Source organism: Haliotis cracherodii, unplaced genomic scaffold (assembly GCF_022045235.1).
Source record: "Haliotis cracherodii isolate W230 unplaced genomic scaffold, xgHalCrac1.p SCAF_1, whole genome shotgun sequence".
Lineage (NCBI taxonomy): Eukaryota > Metazoa > Mollusca > Gastropoda > Lepetellida > Haliotidae > Haliotis > Haliotis cracherodii.
The window spans coordinates 16606479-16629624 of NW_027266264.1; the positions used below are offsets into that span (position 1 = coordinate 16606479).

A 23146-nucleotide genomic window follows, 5' to 3' on the forward strand; every position below is an offset into this window, starting at 1 on the left:
AGTGGTAAACGTCTGAGACCTGCATCACTTGGGGCTTTCCTCCCACATTAAGCTGACACGCCGTGATATAACTGTAATACTGTTAAAAGCGGCGTTAAACCCAACTCATTAACTCAAAGAGCTATTGAACCCACCTCACTCAATCCTCCCAGGCTAAGAAATGTGGAACTTGTCTGTGTGGTGCAGAGGAGTGCCAGTACATGGGTTTGACCATTCATCATGTTCATATAATTAGATACTTGTTGTCTAATTGCACTTTTGTAAGCTGCCAAGATGAATGTCCAGTATGAGAGGCAGATTGACGAGATCACGACGGAGGAACTGCGACCCGATCTCTACTACCAGAGGGAGAGAAATCCTACTGGGCCAGAGAGAAGATGGCCTAAAGTTATTGGAATTGTGGAAATCATCAGTGGATTTGTTACAGCTTTCTTAGGTAAGCTTTGACATGTTAGACACTGTAAATAAAATTTAACAGATTGAAATCATACTCACAGTACCCAAAATATTTCCACCCGATCTTGAAGAGAGTTTGATAATTGGGCATCATGAATCGATTGATACAGTTTCATCAATCATTATCTTCATCATTTGGTCTTGAAAATACATTTCCAGATACTGTTATAAAGTTAAATTTTGTGCTTGCATGAAAAGATATTGTATTATAATTTGTTTAAATGTTTTGAGGATGCATCTGCAGAGTCTTATCTTGAAGCGTAAGCATCTGAACGTCTTGTTAATTAAAATTAATGGATTTACTCGCGTTTGATATCATGCATAGCTGACCAATGTGTATGTCTAAGTGTTGGTTAATAAAGGCCGATCAAGCATGTCAACTGGTTTAAAAAACGTATTGACCTTTCTTGCAACAGTATGTCAATTTCTCCATGGCTGATTGCCATATTTTTAGTCATATTCACCTTATGTTGTGATGGACAGAGAGATGTACAGTCGTGCCTCGTTTATACGGACACTTGCGTCATTTCACAATTCGTTCGTATAAATGAATTTCCGTATAACTGAAACCAGCTTCTTACTGGAAGAGTTACTTCCCTTCAATTATGCAACTAATGACAAAATTCCTCATAATATTGTTTTTATTAATCTCGGCGAAATCGTGTGTGAAGCGATCGGAAGATCGCTCAACTCACCATTATTAACAGCAACCACGGTCAGATTACCGCTATTGACACCTTTAAACAAACTTGAGTTGACAGAGAATGGATACATATATCATAAATGACATACTTTGACTCGTTAAAAGTCATATTTGTTTTTGTTTGACGATTCTATGTCAACGTGAAATTCTCGCGATCACGTGTGCGTGAGCCTTGACGGTGACTGGTCAGACTGGTTCCATGTAAAAAATAATACCCGGGAATAGCTATCATCTGCTTCGCTTAGGGTTATTATTATTTTAAATATGTTTAGTAAAGGCTGCATATAATTAAGAAAATAATGGAATATAGTATTCCTGATAAAAAAAATAGTTTCAGATACAATTGTTGCCGATCCTTGCATTAAAAATCCTATAAAGTTATATCATTGGGTGTGTCTTGACTGAATCACCGGTCGATTCCAAGAAAACGTGTGTTCAGCTGATTGCTGTGTCCGGCTAAGTTTACGAGAAAATACTTAGGTAATCTTAATCCCTGGATATAAAACAATGCCTAGCAGAACAATAAATACTATTTAAACGGTAAATAAACATGTCTAGTGATTTTTATCTCAAATTTCGAATTCATCAAAATCATTTCTCTATGACTCGTAACTACATAAGAAGTTTAACAATAATATTATCATACTGTTTCTACATAGACTATTCATGTACATAATTTAACATCCGTTTTATTTTTTTTAAGAAAACAGCTCATTTCAGATAGTATTATGTCATCTTCCCGAGGCAAGGGAGTTAACTGAAGTACAGTTGCCACACTTGCCGAACAAGGCTGGAATTATGGAGTTATATTCTGGCTGGACTAACAAGTATATACATAGTCAAATCAAAATCTCGTAACGAAATCAACATCCCGTTCGTAAACCAATTGGATTTCAACGTGCAGATTTAGGTCGACTGCAGGATTTGTAAAGGATGTGTACCATCAACCGGGCGATGACACATATTTTCCAAATCTTTTCATGCTTTAAATCAAGATGCTAACGTGATTTCATGCACTTCGCGAGGTAAGACACGTTTTGTTACAATACAGATCATGTTCATCGATCATATCATCCTGACTAGGCACTACCATTTGGTTTGAAGCAAATGGAAATGATATGAGAGATGGAATTTGATTGGTCAATAGGTGGGACATTGAAGGGACATTGAAGGGACATAACTCGTTATAGCCACTGGTGGCGATACGACCAAGCCCAGAATTTCAGCCTAGTTTGGCAAGGGTGGAAAATGGTCTTTTACAGTCCGTTAACTCCCTTGCCTGGGGAAGATGGTATCATGTATACTACTCTAGAGAAGGTAAAGAACACCCATTCTTTCATATTACTCCAGTTCACCTGTCATGGCATGACAGACTAACTATGACTATAAGTAATATGAATGAAGCAGGTGTTCTTTGACTTCTTACATGGAAGGATTTTTTTAACAAATGGCTACCGCTGAGAACCACTTTGTATATCACAACACGTCCCTTCACTTTCATTGCCTGAATAATATTAACCCTAAGCGAAGCAGCTGATCGCTATTGCCAGTTAATATATTTCACATGGAACCAGTCTGACCAGTCACCTTCAAGGCTCCTGCGCACATGATCGCGAGAACTATGTGTTGACATAGAATCGTCAAACTATAACAAATATGACTTTTAACGAGTCAAAGTATGGCATTTATGATATATGTATCCATTCTCTGTCAACTTAAGTTTGTTTCGAGGCTTCAATAGCGGTTATCTGACCGTGGTTGCTGTTAATAATGGTGAGTTGTGCGATGGGAAGATTGCTTCACACACGATAACGCCGAAATTAATTAAAACATTATTGAAAGGAATTTTGAATAAAATTAATGAAATAAGTTACAAACATAAGTCCAGATATACAAAAAAAATTTTTATTGCCAGACAGTGTAATTACATGATGATTTTGCGTACTTCAGTATGGATTTGTTGACTTGGTATTTCCGGTGTTACATGCTCACGGTAATATCTTTCCATGGGGAAAAAAACATCAAAACTCATTATTTCGTGTATAATGCGCACCCCCTTCTACACAGCTGTTTTTTTTGGAAAAAAAGTGAGCACTATACTCAAGAAAATACGGTATTACATAGCAGCATCAAACTGTTTTCCACTGATGTAGGTCATGGTACTGTACGTGTTTGAGACATTCACAAAAGAGCTGCTTCCATTTTGCAACTAATGTAACCACTAGTTATTCTGTGACTTCATACCAGGAATCTTATTATATCATCTTACATAACTCTTTTATCTTATATTGAATATGTTCGTTTGTTTGTTTCTTTATTGTTTAACGCCATACTCAGCAATATTCCATCTCTATGTCGGCGGTCTGTAAATAATTGAGTCAAGACCAGACAATACATTGATTGACATCATGAGCATCCAACTACGAAATTATAATATGATGACATGTATCAACCAAGTCAGCGAGCCTGACCACCCGATCCCTCTAGTCGCCTCTTATCATGCTTATGACAAGCATAGTCACCTTTTACGACAAGCATGGGTTGCTGAAGACCTATTCTACCCTGGATCTTCACAGGTCTATTGAACATATAGAAGTATGAGAAGCAACTACAAGATTCATTGACAAGGTTGTGAAAATTAACTAATTTTTGGCAATCCGTTATTGAATTGAGTGATATAATTATAGAATAATCTAAAACATCCAGTATTGAGAAGCATTATAGGAACAGGGTTACTTTGATGCCATGTTGAAATGTGTGAGTTATGATGCTAATTGTGACATAGGACTGCAGATGCTGCAGTTATGATAACGATATGTTCATAAAACAAGCATGTCAGTTATCAGTGGTTATCAGTGTTGACTTCAACTGAATTTGTCCACTGTACAGCAAGTCAGCCAGGGTTCAGTCAGTGTGATGTAATTTGCAGATCAATGTCACACTGAACATGAGGAAGGGGAATATTTATCATATTTAGGGTGTCACTTTTATGAATAATATCATCCAGATATCCATGATATCCATTCGTATTCGACCTGTGAAGATTCCAGGGTAGAATAGGTCTTCAGCAACCCATGCTTGCCGTAAAAGTTGACTATGCTTGTCGTAAAAGGCGACTAACAGGATAAGGTGGTCAGGCTCGATGACTTGGTTGATACATGTAAATCGATTCTCATGATGTCAATCACTGGATTGTCTGGTCCAGACTCGATTATTTACAGACCGCCGTCATATAGCTGGAATATGGTTGAGTGCGGCGTTAAACAACAAACCAACCAACCAACCGTTCGTATTCTGTTGTAACTTTATGAACAGTTTGTCATAACACTTGTGAAACTGTATCTTCAAGTATCTGTTGACTTGTGGCCATAATATCTCTGTTTCATTACGATCAGAACTCTGGACTAATTTGCCAGCAGAGATTGTTTTCGGAAGTGACATCACTATCTATCCTATCACTAACTTTGCACAGAATCTTTTTTGCACATAGAATTATTTGATTGGACAGATTATTTCTTTCAAAATTGAGCACAAATTAAAGCTATGGTGGCAGAAGATATTATGTACTGGGTAATGGAGGATGATTAAATTGCTGTCCAGTGCGTGTGTATTCATGGGGAAGCTGTCTTGCTATGACATGCAGTAGATCATGTATATCCTGGTATATACATGGTATAGGTAAAATTATTCTATACATATTTGTAGTTACCATGACATATGGAACTCTGGATTTATTAAAAACCCAACAGCATTTATTTAATATCCACAACAATATAATAATAGCACAGCTGTATAATTTTGCATTCAAAATATTCCCAATTATATTTGTTTTCATGATACAGAATACAGATCAGATATGCTTGTCTGAATGCTTTGCTCAAATGTACCATGGATTCTGAATCCTCAATGCCGATTAGTTGACTAGAAAGTTCACACGATGTGACCTGCTATGGTAGCAGAATATTTGATCTGATTTTATGAAAAAGGTCATAAGAAAACAGAAAACAATGCAAGGTGCGTATCCTAGAAATGTTATAAAGAAAACATAGCCATGGCTGAACATGCTTAAGTTACCGTATATCGCTGTGTATAAGGCAAGTTTTTCGTACATAGAATTAGGGGGCTCTCGAGGGCGGGTAGGGGTTTATCATGCTTAACATGCTTAATATATAGACAGCGATATATTAGATATTTATGTGACTATTAATCTCAAGAATATGACCATAAATTCTACAATACAATTTCTACAAGCAATATTCATCACTATATACGCATGATGTAGGACAACTGATACTGCTCCCTGTCCAATGGGCTGACACTGATGTAGTGTGCCATCATCAGCCCAAGTGAAACGGAAATGATTAAGTGTATATACTAGCCAAGCACAGGTCATGGTGTGATGATATGCCAGTCCAGTCACCATCAAGAGGCATGCACATGACCCCAGTGGGTGTCATACTAAGTAGGTGAAACTTGAAACCTGAAATAAGGTACAGTTGCTAGTGGATGCATGCAGTGTCACAGTGACCCCTGTATACCGGCAGTATAGTGGACAAATACAGTGTCACAGTGACCCCTGTATACCGGCAGTATAGGGGACACATACAGTGTCACAGTGACCCCTGTATACCGGCAGTATAGTGGACACATACAGTGTCACAGTGACCCCTGTATACCGGCAGTATAGTGGACAAATACAGTGTCACAGTGACCCCTGTATACCGGCAGTATAGTGGACACATACAGTGTCACAGTGACCCCTGTATACCGGCAGTATAGTGGACACATGCAGTGTCACAGTGACCTCTGTATACCGGCAGTATAGGGGACACATACAGTGTCAAAGGTGACCCCTGTATACTGGCAGTATAGTGGACAAATACAGTGTCACAGTGACCCCTGTATACCGGCAGTATAGTGGACACATACAGTGTCACAGTGACCCCTGTATACCGGCAGTATAGTGGACACATACAGTGTCACAGTGACCCCTGTATACCGGCAGTATAGTGGACACATACAGTGTCACAGTGACCCCTGTATACCGGCAGTATAGGGGACACATACAGTGTCACAGTGACCCCTGTATACCGGCAGTATAGTGGACACATACAGTGTCACAGTGACCCCTGTATACCGGCAGTATAGTGGACACATACAGTGTCACAGTGACCCCTGTATACCAGCAGTATAGTGGACACATACAGTGTCACAGTGACCCCTGTATACCGGCAGTATAGTGGACACATGCAGTGTCACAGTGACCCCTGTATACCGGCAGTATAGGGGACACATACAGTGTCAAAGGTGACCCCTGTATACTGGCAGTATAGTGGACACATGCAGTGTCACAGTGACCCCTGTATACCGGCAGTATAGGGGACACATACAGTGTCACAGTGACCCCTGTATACCGGCAGTATAGTGGACACATACAGTGTCACAGTGACCCCTGTATACCGTCAGTATAGTGGACACATACAGTGTCACAGTGACCCCTGTATACTGGCAGTATAGGGGACACATACAGTGTCACAGTGACCCCTGTCCCGTGTTCACCACTAACAATGGACATGCTCAGTTGACAAAGTCTTCACTTATCACTATTAACCTGTTGGACATGTGTACTGGCAGCTTCTGATAAGCCTGTATCACAAGCACATCACTCTGGGTGTGATGTGTCTGGTGTTAATGAGTACACAAGCTACAGCGTGCTTTCATACAAATACTCTCCGGCAATTCAAGGCCATAACACATTCAGTGCAACTGTACTCTTACCTTACATGTCACCAATAGAGATTCCAGTTAAGAATAGGTCCACAGCAACCTATCCTGGCCATAACAGGCACTCAAAAGGATCTCGTGGTCAGGCTCGGTGACTTGGTTGATGCATGTCATAATTCCAGTAACCACAACGGTGTGGGACATTGCTCACACTATCAATCACTTGTCTTGTCAAGACACAATTATTTTCAGGCCAACGTCAGGATGCTGCTCCACCTGAAGCATTTACTTGCCCAAGTCGTGATTACATATAAGAACCCTCATAAAAACACCTGAAATTATGCTGGGTCTTGTTCCACGAAGCGATCTTAGCCCAAAGACAATCATAGCTCCTATACTTTCAAATAGACATACAACAATCGTAGCTCTGAGATCGTATTGTGGAACGGGGCCATGGCAGTTAAGATGCCTTGGACATTAGCTTAAACTGACACGGGGCGGTCGAGTAGCCTAGTGGTTAAAGCGTTCGCTCGTCACGCCGAAGACCCGGGTTCCATTCCCGACATGGGTACAATGTGTCAAGCCCATTTTCTGGTGTCCCCCGCTGTGATATTGCTGGAATATTGCTAAAAGCGCCGTAAAACCATACTCACTCACTCACTCACTCACTTAAACTGACACAGCCTGGCGTGCTACTGCAAAGTTCCATCCCTGAATGTACATGTTGTACATATCTTAAATTTAGTGTCAAAAGTTTCAGTGAGTGTGCTGTATATCACCACGTATATATGTCTAGTTCAAGTCTGTTATTTGCAATGAATGTGAAAATAATAGCATATGTTTCTTCTCTTGCAGGGGCAATGGAGGTGTTTATAGTGCCATTGACGGACAACATCCAAGATACCAATGTAATTCACTTGAATAAAACCAACTGCTATGGTGCAGGCATTCTAGCAGGAATAATGGTAAGCTGTAACATATTCAAAGTAAGTATGGGATAAGGATTCCGAATAATGTTGGATGGATATGAATAAACAAGTCTCAATGGTCTACACAAGCAGCCTCCGTTATCCAGTGTATTATGGCCCTGTGGGATTCTGGGATAGATCTCCATGTCATAAGAGGTGCTGAAGTGCATCGGGTGGTCAGGCTTAGTGATTTGGTTGATGGATCCATTCACCACTAAAGCTTCATTTCAAAAGTTATGTCACAGTCTCATCTCTCTTATCACTAATTGACCTGTGAAGATTTGGGGTTGGATAGGTCTTCAGCAACCCATGCTTGCCGTAAAAGGTGACTATGCTTGTCGTAAAAGGCGACTAACGGGATTGGGTGGTCAGGCTCGCTGACTTGGTTGATGCATGTCATCGATCCCAATTTCGTGGATCAATGCTCATGATATTAATCACTGGATTGTCTGATCCACACTTGATTATTTACAGACCGCCGTCATATAGTTGGAATATTGCTGAGTGTGGCGTTAAACAACCAACCAACCAACCAACCAACTTATCAATAATTTAGCACAGAATTTTCTCACTTATGAGAAATTAACAACCAATCAAAAGACACTTCTGAAGAAGAGTTTGGCCTTGTACAAGCGAGCCCGTGATACATCTTAACTGGAAAAGAAGATCCTGTTTATTAACATGATCAAGAGGGGGTAAGGGAAGTCCTCATGCTGTTAGCATTGCTAGTTGTATCTGAGACAGGATGTGACAAAGCAAGGCGAATACAGGAGTGATATTGGTGCATGTTTCACTGAAACCAACACGGAAATTTGATTGGACATCTGTATTTAGCAACACGGGCCGGAATCAGAACGAAGCTATTGTTGTGAATTTGTCCCGGATATATCTTACTGAATGATTAAGTGTAAAATTGAGTATGATAGACAAGATGAAACAAATGATCATGAAAACCTCTCGGTGTTACTACAATAGTGGTATCCCGAACATGCTGAATTTAACAATACCCGAACATAGTTCACTCACTTCTCCGCATCCCAGACTCTCCTAAAATGGTATCCCATTAACTGTCTCATAGGGATCTCATCCACATTACATCAACTGTAGTAAACTATGTTCAGGTATTCTGGTATCACCAAGAGGTTGGCATGCTTCACCTTGTCTATCATCCTCCGTTTCCTGCTGTATCATGCCTTAATTCTATTATGACACATACCCTAGACCCATTTAGCTACCTCAGCTTTGTTTTGTGGCCTGTTTGAATGCCACGAGCTAAATATAGACATCCAGGCAAATTACACTGTTCAATTTAAACAAGCATTGATATTACCAGTACTCATCTTGACTTTTGCGTTCCTTCACAAATACAATTAGACATTTTTGTTGTTGTACTCTTCTGTCCCCCTCCCCCCCCCCCCCCCAACTTACCGGTAGTATATCCCAGAAAACACATTATCCGGGTAAATTTGTTCTAAGTTTTGAGATTCGTTTAAAGACTTGCTGGAACGTGGCTGCATGCAGATGTATGCAGAATTCACTTTCAGAAGGACCTGTGAAGATCCAGGGTAGAATAGGTCTTCAGCAACCCATGCTTCCCGTAAAAAGCGACTATGGTTATTGTAAGAGGCAACTCACGGGATAGGGTGGTCAGGCTGGCTGACTTTGTTGATGCATGTCATCGATCCCAATTGTGTGGAATGATTCTCATGATGTCAATCATAGGATTGTCTGGTCCAGACTCGTTTATTTACAGACCTCCGTCATATAGCTTGAATGTTGCTGAGTGTGGCGTTAAACAACAAACAAACAAACAAAACTTTCAGAAGAGGCATTTTGATTGGTTCTCTATTCAAGCTTGTAAGCAAGTGAAATTCTGTGCTCAGTAATGGTGGTGGATGGGTCCAAGGGGTTGGTTGTTATACAAAGGACATACAATACACTGAGTAATTGAGGATGTTTTATTCTCTCTACTGGGATTTACTTTCCACTCACTCCTTTACCATGATCACAGGTCTCAAATATGGCAAGTTAATAAGATCAAATGAATTTCCAAGTAACATTTAGGAGTCTTAAGAGTCTTTCTACTAGGGGGGGCTCGGGTGGCACAGTTGCCTAATGTGCCAAGATTCGCTGTACAGAGTTGCGTCCCTTGGGCACGCCAGAAACCTATGATTGTGGGTTTGAATCCTGGTTCGCCCCGATTATGTTTCTAGGTTTGTCAGCACCACACCCATGCTCGTGGGTTTGACCGAAGTGGTAAACGTCTGAGACCTACATCACTTGGGGCTTTCATCCCACATTTAGCTGACACGCCGTGATATAACTGTAATACTGTTAAACCAAACTCACTCACTCACTGGCTTTCCACTAAGCACAAGGCTGCTGATTGTTCATGCTGGTACATCTACTTGCACATTACAATCTATCATCCAAACAGCTGTTGTAAGTTCAATAGTCTCATCTCCCATTAAGAGTCAACGTGGCATCAACTGAAATGCTAATGCATTAATCAGAATCTCTCCTAGTATTTTATTGCTATTGTTATATTCAGATTTGCAAACCCTTTTTTTGTAACAAGTTCAGGTAATACATCAAAAATGTGGGGGGGGGGGAGACATTTGCTTTTATTAGTAAAACACATTCTAGCTATCAGCTGTGGTCATAATGAACCTGATAGTGGAGGTGTTAGTTCCTGGAAGTGTGTCCTACCTACCAGTTCATCCCTCCCATGGGATATGTACCAAACATCTGCCAGTGCTGCAACATACTTGACATGTACATCTTCCCGAGGCAATGGAGTTAACTGACTATAAAAGTTCAGTTTCCACCCTTGCCAAACTAGACTGGATTTATGTTATTTTTTGGCTCGAATAACGAGTCTATGCATAGTCCAATCTAATTCACGTAATGAAATCGACAAATGGTTCATAAACTGCTGTGCAGATTTCAGCCAATAGCAGGATTTGCAAAGCATGTGTACTTTCATTGTGTCAACATGTCGTCAACAGATATTTTCCAAATCTTTTCATGTTTTAATCAAGGTGCTCATGTGATTTGATGCACTTTGCGAAGTAAGTACTGTATTTTTTACTATTTAGACCTTGATCATCGATCAAATCGTCTTCACTGGGCACCACCATTGATATGAGAGGTGGAATCTGATTGGTCAATAGTAGAGGCATAGAAGGGACATAACTCAGAACAGCCCAGAAATTCCAGCCTAATTCGGCAAGGGTGGAAACTGGACTTTTACAATCAGTTAACTCCCTTGCCTCTAGAAGATGGACATGTATGATAATTGCAAAGCTGATCATGTTGATGAAAGTAACTTTACTATACTATACTGTACTATGTATACATGATTTAGTGTTTAGTTCACTGATGTTTGTTCGTGGTTGTTTCAGATGATATTAACAGGAAGCACAGCAATACGAGCGTCCATCAGCAAACGAGCTTCAACAGTAAGGGCTACTTTGAACTTGAATATTCAACGTCACTGTGTGTGTAGTGGGAAGAATTTCAAAACAAATATTTCCCTGATTTGGGCAAACAGGAAATGTTATCCAGTTATGAAGAAAAAATCACAGACAAGAGAAAGGAAATTTATCTTTTATTCATAAACCTGAACAACGTAATTGATCAACAGGTTATGAAACTACCAGGTTAACATAAGTTCACCCATTGGAACTTGTAAAATTTCCTTGACGACTGCCACTTTTATTAGGTGATGTCAACACAGCAGATCAGTCATGTGGACTTGCGAACATATAAATTAATGCCTAACCCAGTTGAATATGAATTTGAAAATGAAAGCCTCAAAAGGTGAATATGTGAGTTGATGTAATTAGCCGAGTGTGCTTCTGTAGGTTCAGTGTCATATGGGAGTAAACATTGTATTATTTATCATGCAAGCCTTCTTGTCTGAAGTGTGGAAATGTGTCATTGTAGATAAGGTGATATTTAAAACCTAACTAACCAAACAAATTAACTTTAGAAACCATGTATGGACACAAAGCCAAGACGAACGACCCAAATTATCATATGGTGGTAAATGGTTTAAAGCAATGTGTGTGTACAGGTACACCCAAACAGCAGGAAATATCTCTCTGAATTATTGGGAGTGTTAGAACATAGTTTATTGGTGCATCAATGCATGAAGTTTTAGTATCAAAATTTATTATGAAAGTAGTTCATTTGACAGTCAGTCTGTTGCATAAGGACATCATACATTTTGTAGAAGGGGCTCTTGAGAAAATTTTAATAAAATGTCTTATTTTCAGGGCACGAGATACTTTTTGAACCACTGATTTTTATGGACCTGTTATCATTCCCTTTTTTCTAGGTATTTTTCTAGGTATATTTGGGTTTTCTGGGTATATTTGGGTTTTCTAGGTATATTTGGGTTTTCTAGATATATTTGGGTTTTCAGTCTATATTTATTATCTCGGGTACAGTCTATTGGTTACCTTCAAACTGATAAGTGACCCTTCTTCAAGAATCGGGGCGGTCAGGTAGCCTAATGGTTAAAGCGTTTGCTCATCACGCCGAAGACCCGGGTTTGATTCCCGACATGGGTACAATGTTTGAAGCCTGTTATGGTGTCCTCTACTACACAGAAATATATAAGCACGCTACAGGTTACAGACACATATTACAGTGGTATTTCAGCTGTTCTTCCTCACAATAACACTTCTGATATAACTAGTTTGCAGCGGAAAAATGTGTCTGTTTAGTAAATTTTCTGATTGTAGTGTTTGGAACCAATCAGTCAAATCTGTAAACCAAATATAAGAAAATATCAATTCTAGATTAAATTATGCCATAGAACTTGCATTATCTGAGTTGTAGGTATTACTGTGAACAGCTTAATACTCAATATACCATATTCGACGTAATACGCGCCCTGCTCTAATAAGCGCCCACAGGCGATATTTGCTAATATATTGGCAAGTGAACAATCCCAATTAGCACCCCTTCTGATTGATCAATGTACACAAGACATATTTATTCGTGTATTATACGCACGCGTGTGGTATATACACCCTTAATTATGGGCAATTAAATTCAGGAAAAATATATCAGTCGTATATAAACACTTCAGGCCGTCAGCAAAAGCCACGAAATTTATCTTTCAACTCTGTTTTTTGCCACCAAAATAATATTCTAATAAGAGCCCCCTATTTCTATTTTTGAGAACGCCCTGGGCGCTTATTACGTCGTATACGGTAGTTTGTATGTTTCTCTGCTGCCAGGTGTACCGCTTCTACAACCTGACCATGCTGACACTAGCCTTCTACGTGGCTTTGACCATCTTCCTCATAACAGCCTACGGGCTGGGCTGGACAGTCAAGTCCAACTACCCAGTGAGTACTCAGCCACTTCATCCAGAGCAACACTCCTACATGGAGACGGGCAAATGTACTATTATAGTAAATCATCAAGTCCAAACACTGCCAAAAGAAGAAAACAAATTAAAATAATACAGAGTGATCTCCCTTCGATTAATGAAAGATTTAGTCCTTTTATGTTTACCTATGCTTGTAATTACATGGTCCTTTTTGATATTGGACTTTGGTTGGTGGTGTTTCACTGAATTGCAAGTTTTTATCTTTTTTAGCCAAATATCCCTTCCATGAGGCCCACATCTTCTTGACAACTTTCATTGTTTCAGCCAAATATCCCTTCCATGAGGTCCACATCTTCTTGACAACTTTCATTGTTTCAGCCAAATATCCCTTCCATGAGGTCCACATCTTCTTGACAACTTTCATTGTTTCAGCCAAATACCTCTTCCATGAGGTCCACATCTTCTTGACAACTTTCATTGTTTCAGCCAAATACCCCTTCCATGAGGCCGACATCTTCTTGACAACTTTCATTGTTTCAGCCAAATACTCACATCCATGAAGCCCACATCTTCTTGACAACTTTCAATGTTTCAGCCAAATACCCCTTCTATGAGGTCCACATCTGCTTGACAACTTTCATTCTGTTTCAGCCAAATACTCACATCCATGAAGTCCACATCTTCATGACAATTAGCACAGTGCTGGGTCTGTTGTTTGTCACGTCAGCGTTTGTCAAGTACTATGACCTTGTGTTTTGTGGCGAGATGCAGCTCAGCAAGAAGTGGCTGGAGTGTCTATGTTGCTGCTTCAACAGGCGGGTACGTCAACACTTCTTCCACAGGGCTCATCAAGACCCCTTGCACGGGGCACAGCAACACACCATCTACGGGGCACAGCAACACACCATCTAGGGGGCACAGCAACACAACATCTACAGGGCACAGCAACACACCATCTAGGGGGCACAGCAACACACCATCTAGGGGGCACAGCAACACATCATCTACGGGGCACAGCAACACAACATCTAGGGGGCACAGCAACACAACATCTACAGGGCACAGCAACACACCATCTAGGGGGCACAGCAACACATCATCTAGGGGGCACAGCAACACACCATCTACAGGGCACAGCAACGCACCATCTACGGGGCACAGCAACACAACATCTACGGGGCACAGCAACACACCATATAGGGGGCACAGCAACACACCATCTACAGGGCACAGCAACGCACCATCTACGGGGCACAGCAACACACCATCTAGGGGGCACAGCAACACAACATCTACGGGGCACAGCAACACACCATCTACAGGGCACAGCAACACACCATCTAGGGGGCACAGCAACACACCATCTAGGGGGCACAGCAACACACCATCTAGGGGGCACAGCAACACATAATCTACGGGGCACAGCAACACACCATCTACTGGGCACAGCAACACACCATCTACGGGGCACAGCAACCCGACATCTAGGGGGCACAGCAACACATCATCTACGGGGCACAGCAACACAACATCTACAGGGGCACAGCAACACACCATCTACGGTGCATTTCAGCAAACCATCCATGGGGCACATCAGTAACTGTTTCACGGGGCACTGTTGATCAGCTAATCCTTATTAAAAAAAACCGGACTCAATCATGTCAAAGCTTGTTCATCAGTTGTGGACTTTCAAGTTCTGTGAAGTGCTGCTGTTTTATCATATGGTTTATTATGTCTATGTCAATGTTCTGATATTTTCTATCATCGAACCATTAACAGAAAAATGTTCACATAAAACAATATGCTCTATTTCCTATTCTGAAAATGTTATGAATGTCTGGGACCGCCTCCATGGTCTAGTGGTAGAGCGTCCGCCCGATCCCCGACCGCGTCATACCAAAAGATGTTAAAAGATGGTACTTGTTGTTACCCTGTCTGGCGCTCGGCATTAAGGGGCTAAAACAAGGACTGGTCGGCTCGGAGTCAGTATACTGTGTCTGAGTGGGGTATTCAAGTTTAACTGTGGCATGGTATCTTAGTGAGCTAGCATAGGACAATTTCACCTCACCTGAAAAGAGAAAAACTCACACCCTGCTTGTGTCGTATATATGATGACCTCTGTTTCTGTGGTTACTGTTGAATGTATTTTATATAGATTTTGCTTTTTTCTGAAATGCTTTCATGTATATATATATCCCAACATAACCCATGTTGATTGTGTGCATACAGTAAATGCATTGTGTGTATATTTCATGCCCTGCAACTATCCTTTACTTGGCACGACACCTCTACAAAAAACCCACTGTCACACACACAGTCTTTAAAATTCATGCTAGTCTACTAGCTCAAGACTACTGTAATTCAGGGATGGGGTTGGGGGGTGGGGCAGGTTTGTTAATGTTAAAGGTATCCTAAGCATGCTAAGGGCTAGTTGAATTTCCAACATTTTGATGGATATTGCTCTATGTTATCACTATTTGAGCTAGCAGATATTCTTGGTTAAATTCCATTGCTGTACATTGTGTAAAAAACTGATGATGATATCTTTAATTCTGAACCAGTTCTCAATGTTTAAATTGTTCTACAAATTGGAAGTGAATAAAACGGAGAGAAAACAAAGTAAGCATGTTTGTCTTGTTCGTGCAGGACTAGGTATACACTCTGAGGACGAGCGACATGAGGTTTACACTTGTCCTCGGACTTATTTCAAGACAGACACATTTCTAAGGCAGCACATACACATCCAAAGACCCGCCATCCAAACACCACCCAGCCAAACACCACCCATCCAAACACTACCCATCTACCCACCCGGTGACTCCACACCCTCTCAGTGTGCTCAATCACTCAACCATTGCTCAGCTCCCATCACTCAATCCAATTCGCTGGTCCAGTCCCAATTCATCCCCAGCTCACCCACACTTAGTGTACTGTTAGTGTTAGTGTTATTGTTAGTGTTAGTGTTAGGTGTACGTATGTCCAGGATAGAGTCAGCACTGTACATGGATAAATAGACAGCAGCAAATGGTGATTACTTTCGTGAATGAGCACTTTGTTTTTCCCCGTGTGTGAATGTCACAGCAAAATGACTTTAGTGATTAACTTTTGATATTTTATGTCTGTATTATTAACACATAACTGAGCATGCTGAGTGAGATAAACAACAATATGCCTAAACAGATTAATATTTTAAAGTGTCACATTTTCTATATGTTTTATATGCACTATTCGCACTGGTCCCTCTCAAAGTTTGCTTTACCTAACTTGCCTAATTTGCAAATGTTATGTTGTATGACTGTAGATAATTATCAGTCTAGAATGTCATAAAAAGGCTGTTTATTTTACAGTTACTACCAACACAGTATCAACATTGATAGAAAGTTTTTTAGTAAGTAGCATTTTTTATGACAGTGCTTATAACACAGTTTAGCATTTTCCTTACTGTGGCCATTGGATATAAAACGCTTTAGCCATACTAGTAGCTTTTGTTACGGAGGATATTTAACAAATACATGCACAACGCAAACACATTATCATACTTATCACATTGCACTTATGTTCTTATGTTATAGTGATAATTATTATTGTGATTGTGGTAACATTACAAGAATAATAGTTTATGTATATATGCAACAGAACGTAGTTTTAACGAACACTGATATTGTGTGTGTACTAATGGCTATTTCAAGTAAGCTATTTCAAAAGTCCTGATTACTTCGCAATATATAGAGGATATTCCATTTTTCTCTCGAGTAACGGGGAGAGGGGATATTTTCATGATTGGTGTGCTGCACTCAGCAATACTCCAGCTTTGTGACAGCGGTCTGTGTATAGTCGAGTCTGGACCCGACAATCTGATGATTGATGTTATGAGCATCGATATACGCAAATGGGATATGATGCCATGCATCAACCAAATCAGCGAGCCTGACCACCTGCTCCCATTAATGTCCTCTTCCAACAACATGAGTTGCTGAAGACCAATTCTAGCCCAGGTCTTTCGTCTTTTTTTGTCTCAATTAGAATCTGATGTGAATCAGTACTGACACCAATCAGCGACGCATCAACAATGTCACAGCTTTATGATCCATAGACGATCCACAGTAAGATCGTTGGTGCATGTTTGTTTTCGTTCCCCTCACTAACCCTAAACTAGAACTCACATGAAGGCTGGTAAAGGGAAGCTACTATAGTAAAGAATAATCTGATAAAACCGTCAACATTCCTTGATGACATCTGACCTCCTGCGTGGTCAAACGGTAGAGAGTCTTCCCAGAGAGTGGAAGGTCCGGGTTCGATCCCCTGACACATCATACCAAAAGACGTCAAAAGATGGTACTTGCCGTTACCCTGTCTGTTGCTCAGCATTAAGGGGCTAAAACAAGGACTGGTCATCTCGGAGTCAGTACACTGTGTCTGTGTGGTGTATTCATGATAAACCTTGGCATGTTATCTCAGTGGGCTACTGGTAGAAGCAGCCACACACACAGACACACACACACACATTCATTTCGCTATATGAGTGCAATAATCTTGGAAGCGTCAATCTAATTAAAATCTCATTAGTGATCGCTATTGCTGCACAAAGCTTTGTTCAGGATGAAGATGTAGAGTGTTATCTGACCACTTCATTTATAAATGACCATCTGCCTGGTGACAAGTGATTTAAAATGAGTTTGATATGGTTCACAGAAAATACAGCTGTCAAAAGAGTTAAGGTGTAAAGAATTATCGCTTAACCCAGCTTCTAACTTTGCCAGCAGGATGACTATTAAAATGCTTTGGAATCTTGCTCCATTTGGTTTCCAGACCGCCTCCGTGGTCTTGTGGTAGAGCGTCCGCCCGGAGAGCGGAAGGTCCAGGGTTCGATCCCGGGCCGCGTCATACAAAAAGACGTTAAAAGATTGTACTTGTTGTTACCCTGTCTGGCGCTCGGCATTAAGGGGCTAAAACAAGGACTGGTCGGCTCGGAGTCAGTATACTGTGTCTGAGTGGGGTATTTGTGTTAAACTGCGACATGGTATCTCAGTGAGCTAGCACTATAAATCGGCATCAGTCCGGACTAGTACAAGCAGCCACACACACACATACACGTGCATGCACGTCGCTATATAAGTGCAATAATCTTGGACGCGACGTTAAACCCAATTTCACCTCACCTCACACCATTTGGTTTCCTTCGGAGGTTTTAAAGGTAACATACTTAATTCAAGGGAAGTAACTCTGGTAAAGCAAGGGACTTTTTTATTCTTTTCTGTATATACACAGTACCTGCTTAATACTAAGCCATGTAGAAATGGTGTCATGAATCATGAGAGGTGTTCAATCCAACCAGACAGCCATTTCCTGTTATATTTAATAGGACACTGAAAGTAAATTGACCAGACAGTCCAGTGATTAATATCATGAACAATCGATCCACGCAATTGGGATACGATGCCAGGCATCAACTAAGTCAGTGAGCCTGACCACTCAATCCTGTTAATTATGACAAGCAATGTCGCCTTTCATGGCAAGCATGGGCTGCTGAAGACCTATTCTACCCCGGATCTTCACGGGTCATATGGCAGTATGTTATTAATTCAGTCGCCCATGAAGATCCGGGGTAGAAAAGGTCTTCAGCAACCCATGCTAGCTATAAAAGGCGACTACGGTTTGCTTGTCGTAAGAGGCGACTAACCGGATCGGTTGGTCAGGCGCGCTGACTTGGTTGATGCATGTCATTGATCCTAATTGCGTGAATCAAAGCACGTGATATCAATCACTATATTGTCGGGTCCAAACTCGATTATTTACAGACCGCCGTCATATAGCTGGAATATTGCTGAGTGCGGCGTTAAACAACAAACCAACCAAACCAACCAAACCAACCAATACTGCCATGTTGAAACTAGGATATTGCAGACTGCACACATTATCATGTTAACCAACATTCACTCTCTCACATATTCCGCGCAATGTATAGTCATGGTGTAGCACTCTCACAGCACTTTGCGTAAAGGGAGATAACTATGCTATGAGAAATAAATAAGATAAGTTAGTGATTTCGTCTGTCATATTTATTTGATGTTAGACTGCAAATGGGGAAATAGCCATACCTCAAGGGAAATAACGTCTTTATTTTTGTTCACAGCAAGGGTGGTCGCAAACACATTCCAGAATGGCTGCAAGAGGAAGCCAGCCTGCAGGCCTACCCATATAGATCCCCGTCACTCGGTCCTCCGGCTTCTGCTGTCTACTTGTCCACTGATGTGTTCTGTGCTCAAAGATATGATTCAGAACACAGATACACAATGAAGAGAGAGCAGAGTTATCTGCCCTTACTGATAGCTATTACATGTGATATGTTTGTTTCATGTTAGAGTCATCCCTGGATGAAATATTCCTATAGGACTTGAAAAACTGTTCGGTTTTATGTATGTTCAGCATTAAGAAAATAGATTCATACCTTTAGTTTCTATCAATCTCATTAAAATCAGACCTCAGTTCTCACTACCGCTAAACAAAGATCTGAGGACATCCCATTAGGGGTCACGTCAGAACAACCTTTCATCCGACCAATCAGAGCATCTCTTGCCAGATTATGAAAGTGACAGTCGGAATGTGATTTCTGATCATGCAGCCTCAAAAACTTTAACTCCGAACGATAGTTACGGGTTTAACGACTGTATCCATACAATCTAGACCACTTATAAGCCATTCCAGAATGTTCTTTTGTTCAGGTTTCAAATTTGTAATCGAGAATTTGTCCAAATATGTTTGAAGTGTAGTCGCCAATTTGAAATTAGTGCCATAAAGCACGAGAAAGCTGCCTTCTGATTGGTCATTCCATTGGCCCGTCAAAGTCTGACGTGACCCGTAATGGGGTGTCCTCAGATCTTTGTTTAGCAGTAGCGAGAACTAAGATCTGATTTTGATGAGATTGAGTTTCTATTGAATTGGACACTCTACACTAAAAAGAGACTGGGGGGAAGCATTGTCAAGTGGGATACAAATTATATTTTTTTTAAGTTTTGTCAAACTTGTGTTTTAGTTCCAAGTTTGAAAAATGCACTTTCAGCAATGACATTTAATTGAAATGGAAACATTTGAAAAGAGATGTTTCATGTATGCTGTTTATCTATATCCAATCTTATTTAAGTTATAGAAATAAGTAAGTATTGTTATTTTTTATATCATGTTGTTTTATCCGTCAATCACACAAACAGTACAGATTGATACCTGTGACTGCCTTATATAGATACAAAACTAAACTAAAGTTCCTGTCACTTTTCCTTCTGCTATGCGATACAGATCAGTGCTCATATTTTAGGGGGTTCCTGGGTCCTTAATGTTTGCTGCTATAGCATGTGAATGTGGGACACCTTAAATAACGGTTAACTTTAGGTTCTGACAATACCGCTTTAGTTTTACGCTGAATTTAGAACACTGCATGTCCACACACAAGGAAATCTCCACCGCCATAGAATGCAAAATGTTTATATGTTCTTGTACTGAGTATAAATGAATTTTGATAACTTAAAAAAAATTTGTTGGACTGTTTTATATTTGTAAATTATTTCTCTTAGAAATGTTGAAAAATGTAATTATGCATCTTCCAGTGGCAAAAGTGTTTACTTAATACCAGTAACCTTTGCCACGGGAAGATGGTAGTTATGTATCTAACTTAAGTTTATCACACTTTGTGATATACTGTGGCATTTGATCATTTGTAATCTTTATTTATGTTTAACAACATCTGTCTAATGTTCTTATTAATTGTTTGCATCACATGTATACATGCAATTATTTAGTTGTAGTTTGTTTACACTTATGTTTTTGTTTGTGTCCCGCACATGCAGCATTTGTATGTGTGATGTGACTGTCATGGTTCATGAAAATCAGGACTCTCATGGGCATTTCATGCTTGGAAGAGAAGTATTGGGACAGTGTGATTACAACCTGTGATCTCACTGACTGTGTGTCATCATACTTTGATAGTGTCAATCCTTTATCATGCTGTCCACCACTGGTATCACTGGCTGAACCCAACCCAACTATGTGTATGGTGGTTTTCATAGGGATGTATTTAGGATTCAAAATAATTGCCCTTTAACAGGCAAATTGGGAAAAAATTGTGATAATTTTCAATTTTGGTACTACAGACCCAGAAGATCTGGGGTAGAATCGGCCTTCAGCAAACCATGCTTGTCGTAAAAGCCGACTAACTGGATCTGGTGATCAGGCTCGCTGTCATTAACAACAAACAAACAATCTTGTTACTCTTCATGTTTTTTAAAATTCTGAGTTACTGGAGATTTTAATTCCAATTGGGAATTTTTACAGTCATTTCCTGCAGACTTGGGCCGAATGTTAACCTCTGTGCTGGTCTAAATATGGAGACAGTATGGTGTTTATAGGGTGTTTTGGTAAGAGATGAAAATCATTAATTAATTTATTTGGCCCTGAGCAGGGATTGGATTTGGAATATAGCAGATGCATGACAATTATGTCATTCATGCCTTGTCGGTGATCTTTTTTGCATGCTTTGAGTATTTATATTCTTAAAAGAACTAATACAGCATTTCACACCCTCCACCCTGACATCAAATAATGAAACTTCTTTGGAGATCCGTTCTTCAGTTATGTGATCTCAAAATGCCAGTCACTCAGATACGGTTGGTCTATTCCGCTAACGTCATATAATTGGGGAATAATAGAGTAAGGATTTTGCACGAATTTACAATAAACCTTGTTATGCAAGATCCCCAACAGGTGTATAGTTCACATTAGATTACTCATTCTGTGCTCAACAGACATTATTTGTACACTTTGATTTGAAGATAAAATCAAATGAAAACAACTAGAATTTGTATATAGGTTTATGGCTGCAAGACTGCGTTATTCCTCGTGATAGTCACGTGGACGAAAACGTTCCAATATGGATTCCTGCCAGTGTTGGCTGAGGTCGTATTGTCGGGAAGAGTCGAGCTAGTATTATCTCAGTTACCTCTCTTAAACTAGTTGATGATTTTACTGCTACACTTGGTTTTTTAAGTATCACGTTTGTTTGTAATCGTAAGTTTGGTCTGGAAGAAACATGTGTCTCTTAGAGACTCAGGGTTTCCAGTGAAACAATCATGTGTATGCGTTGTTTTCACTTGACTTGTTACTGCTTGATGAGCCAATGTAGTTCAGGAATTATTGTCAAGAAAATGGGAGACCGGTAAACGGGTTGTGTGCTATTTTGTATGCTTGAATCACGTTTATGTATGATAATTTAGTTTAATAACATAGTCATTTATAATGCTATCAATTGTTTTTCAATCAGCATTAAACTTTAGTAGTATGACAATTTATGTGAAGCTAGAGATGTGAGAATAAGGTTAGCAGTGTCGTTTTCAAACATATTTCTCTGAAATTAAACATGACTATCGGTGCCATAGAGGTTGCAGCAACTGGAAACGACAAGCAGACATAGAATCACGGAAATCACGTAACTGTCATAGCTTTGGCACTCAGTTGTATATGAGATCAACTGACTTAATTTTTCTAAGTTTGTAAGTGAAGTTACAACACATTAGATTTTTCAGTGGCTTTTGTTTTGTATTCCACGTCACAAAGGTTTGTGTGAACAGGCTTGTTTTGATGGTATACATGATGCTGCGAAAATAATATTGATTCGTGTACCAATCATTTACTCTTTTATGTTATCTTTTTTTGGTATTTTTGACTGACATATATAAGGTGTCCAGTTGGTTGATGTGCCCAACAGTGTTTGCTCACCACGCTGAGGAGATGGGTTCCTTGTTGGGTGTTCATTGATGTGATATTGCTGGCTTATTGCTAAACTATTTCCAGGGAGACATTAACCTCGACCCACTCACTCACTCACTCACTCACTCATTCTCTATAATGTGATCAATCTGAAAAAAATATTAATAAGTGAATCCAAGTCTTGATTATGCG

The 23146-nt window shown here is 40.1% G+C and overlaps 1 protein-coding gene across 2 annotated transcripts; it reads left to right on the plus strand.

Annotated features, from left to right (window-relative positions):
* The first annotated feature begins 263 nt into the window (after positions 1 to 263).
* On the plus strand, positions 264 to 22873 carry LOC139473623 (uncharacterized). Of its 2 annotated transcripts, XM_071256307.1 has the most exons (7): positions 264 to 436; positions 7739 to 7848; positions 11256 to 11312; positions 13104 to 13214; positions 13850 to 14017; positions 16546 to 16586; positions 19332 to 19421. In XM_071256307.1, exons 1-6 carry the CDS (start codon positions 274 to 276, stop codon positions 16570 to 16572), a joined length of 636 nt encoding a protein of 211 aa, XP_071112408.1. In that variant the 5' UTR covers positions 264 to 273; the 3' UTR covers positions 16573 to 16586; positions 19332 to 19421. The 2 variants fall into 2 exon arrangements, with proteins under 2 accessions (XP_071112408.1, XP_071112401.1); XM_071256300.1 differs by lacking the exon at positions 16546 to 16586 and having other exon boundaries at positions 19332 to 22873.
* Positions 22874 to 23146: the final 273 nt, after the last annotated feature.

Bases quoted from the DNA above. Each gene is read 5' to 3' on its own strand.
- LOC139473623 (XM_071256300.1), top strand. From the start codon at position 274: ATGAATGTCCAGTATGAGAGGCAGATTGACGAGATCACGACGGAGGAA. The intron at 7,849-11,255 runs GTAAGCTGTAAC...TGGTTGTTTCAG, and splicing joins GCATTCTAGCAGGAATAATG to ATGATATTAACAGGAAGCAC. The intron at 13,215-13,849 runs GTGAGTACTCAG...ATTCTGTTTCAG, and splicing joins CAGTCAAGTCCAACTACCCA to CCAAATACTCACATCCATGA.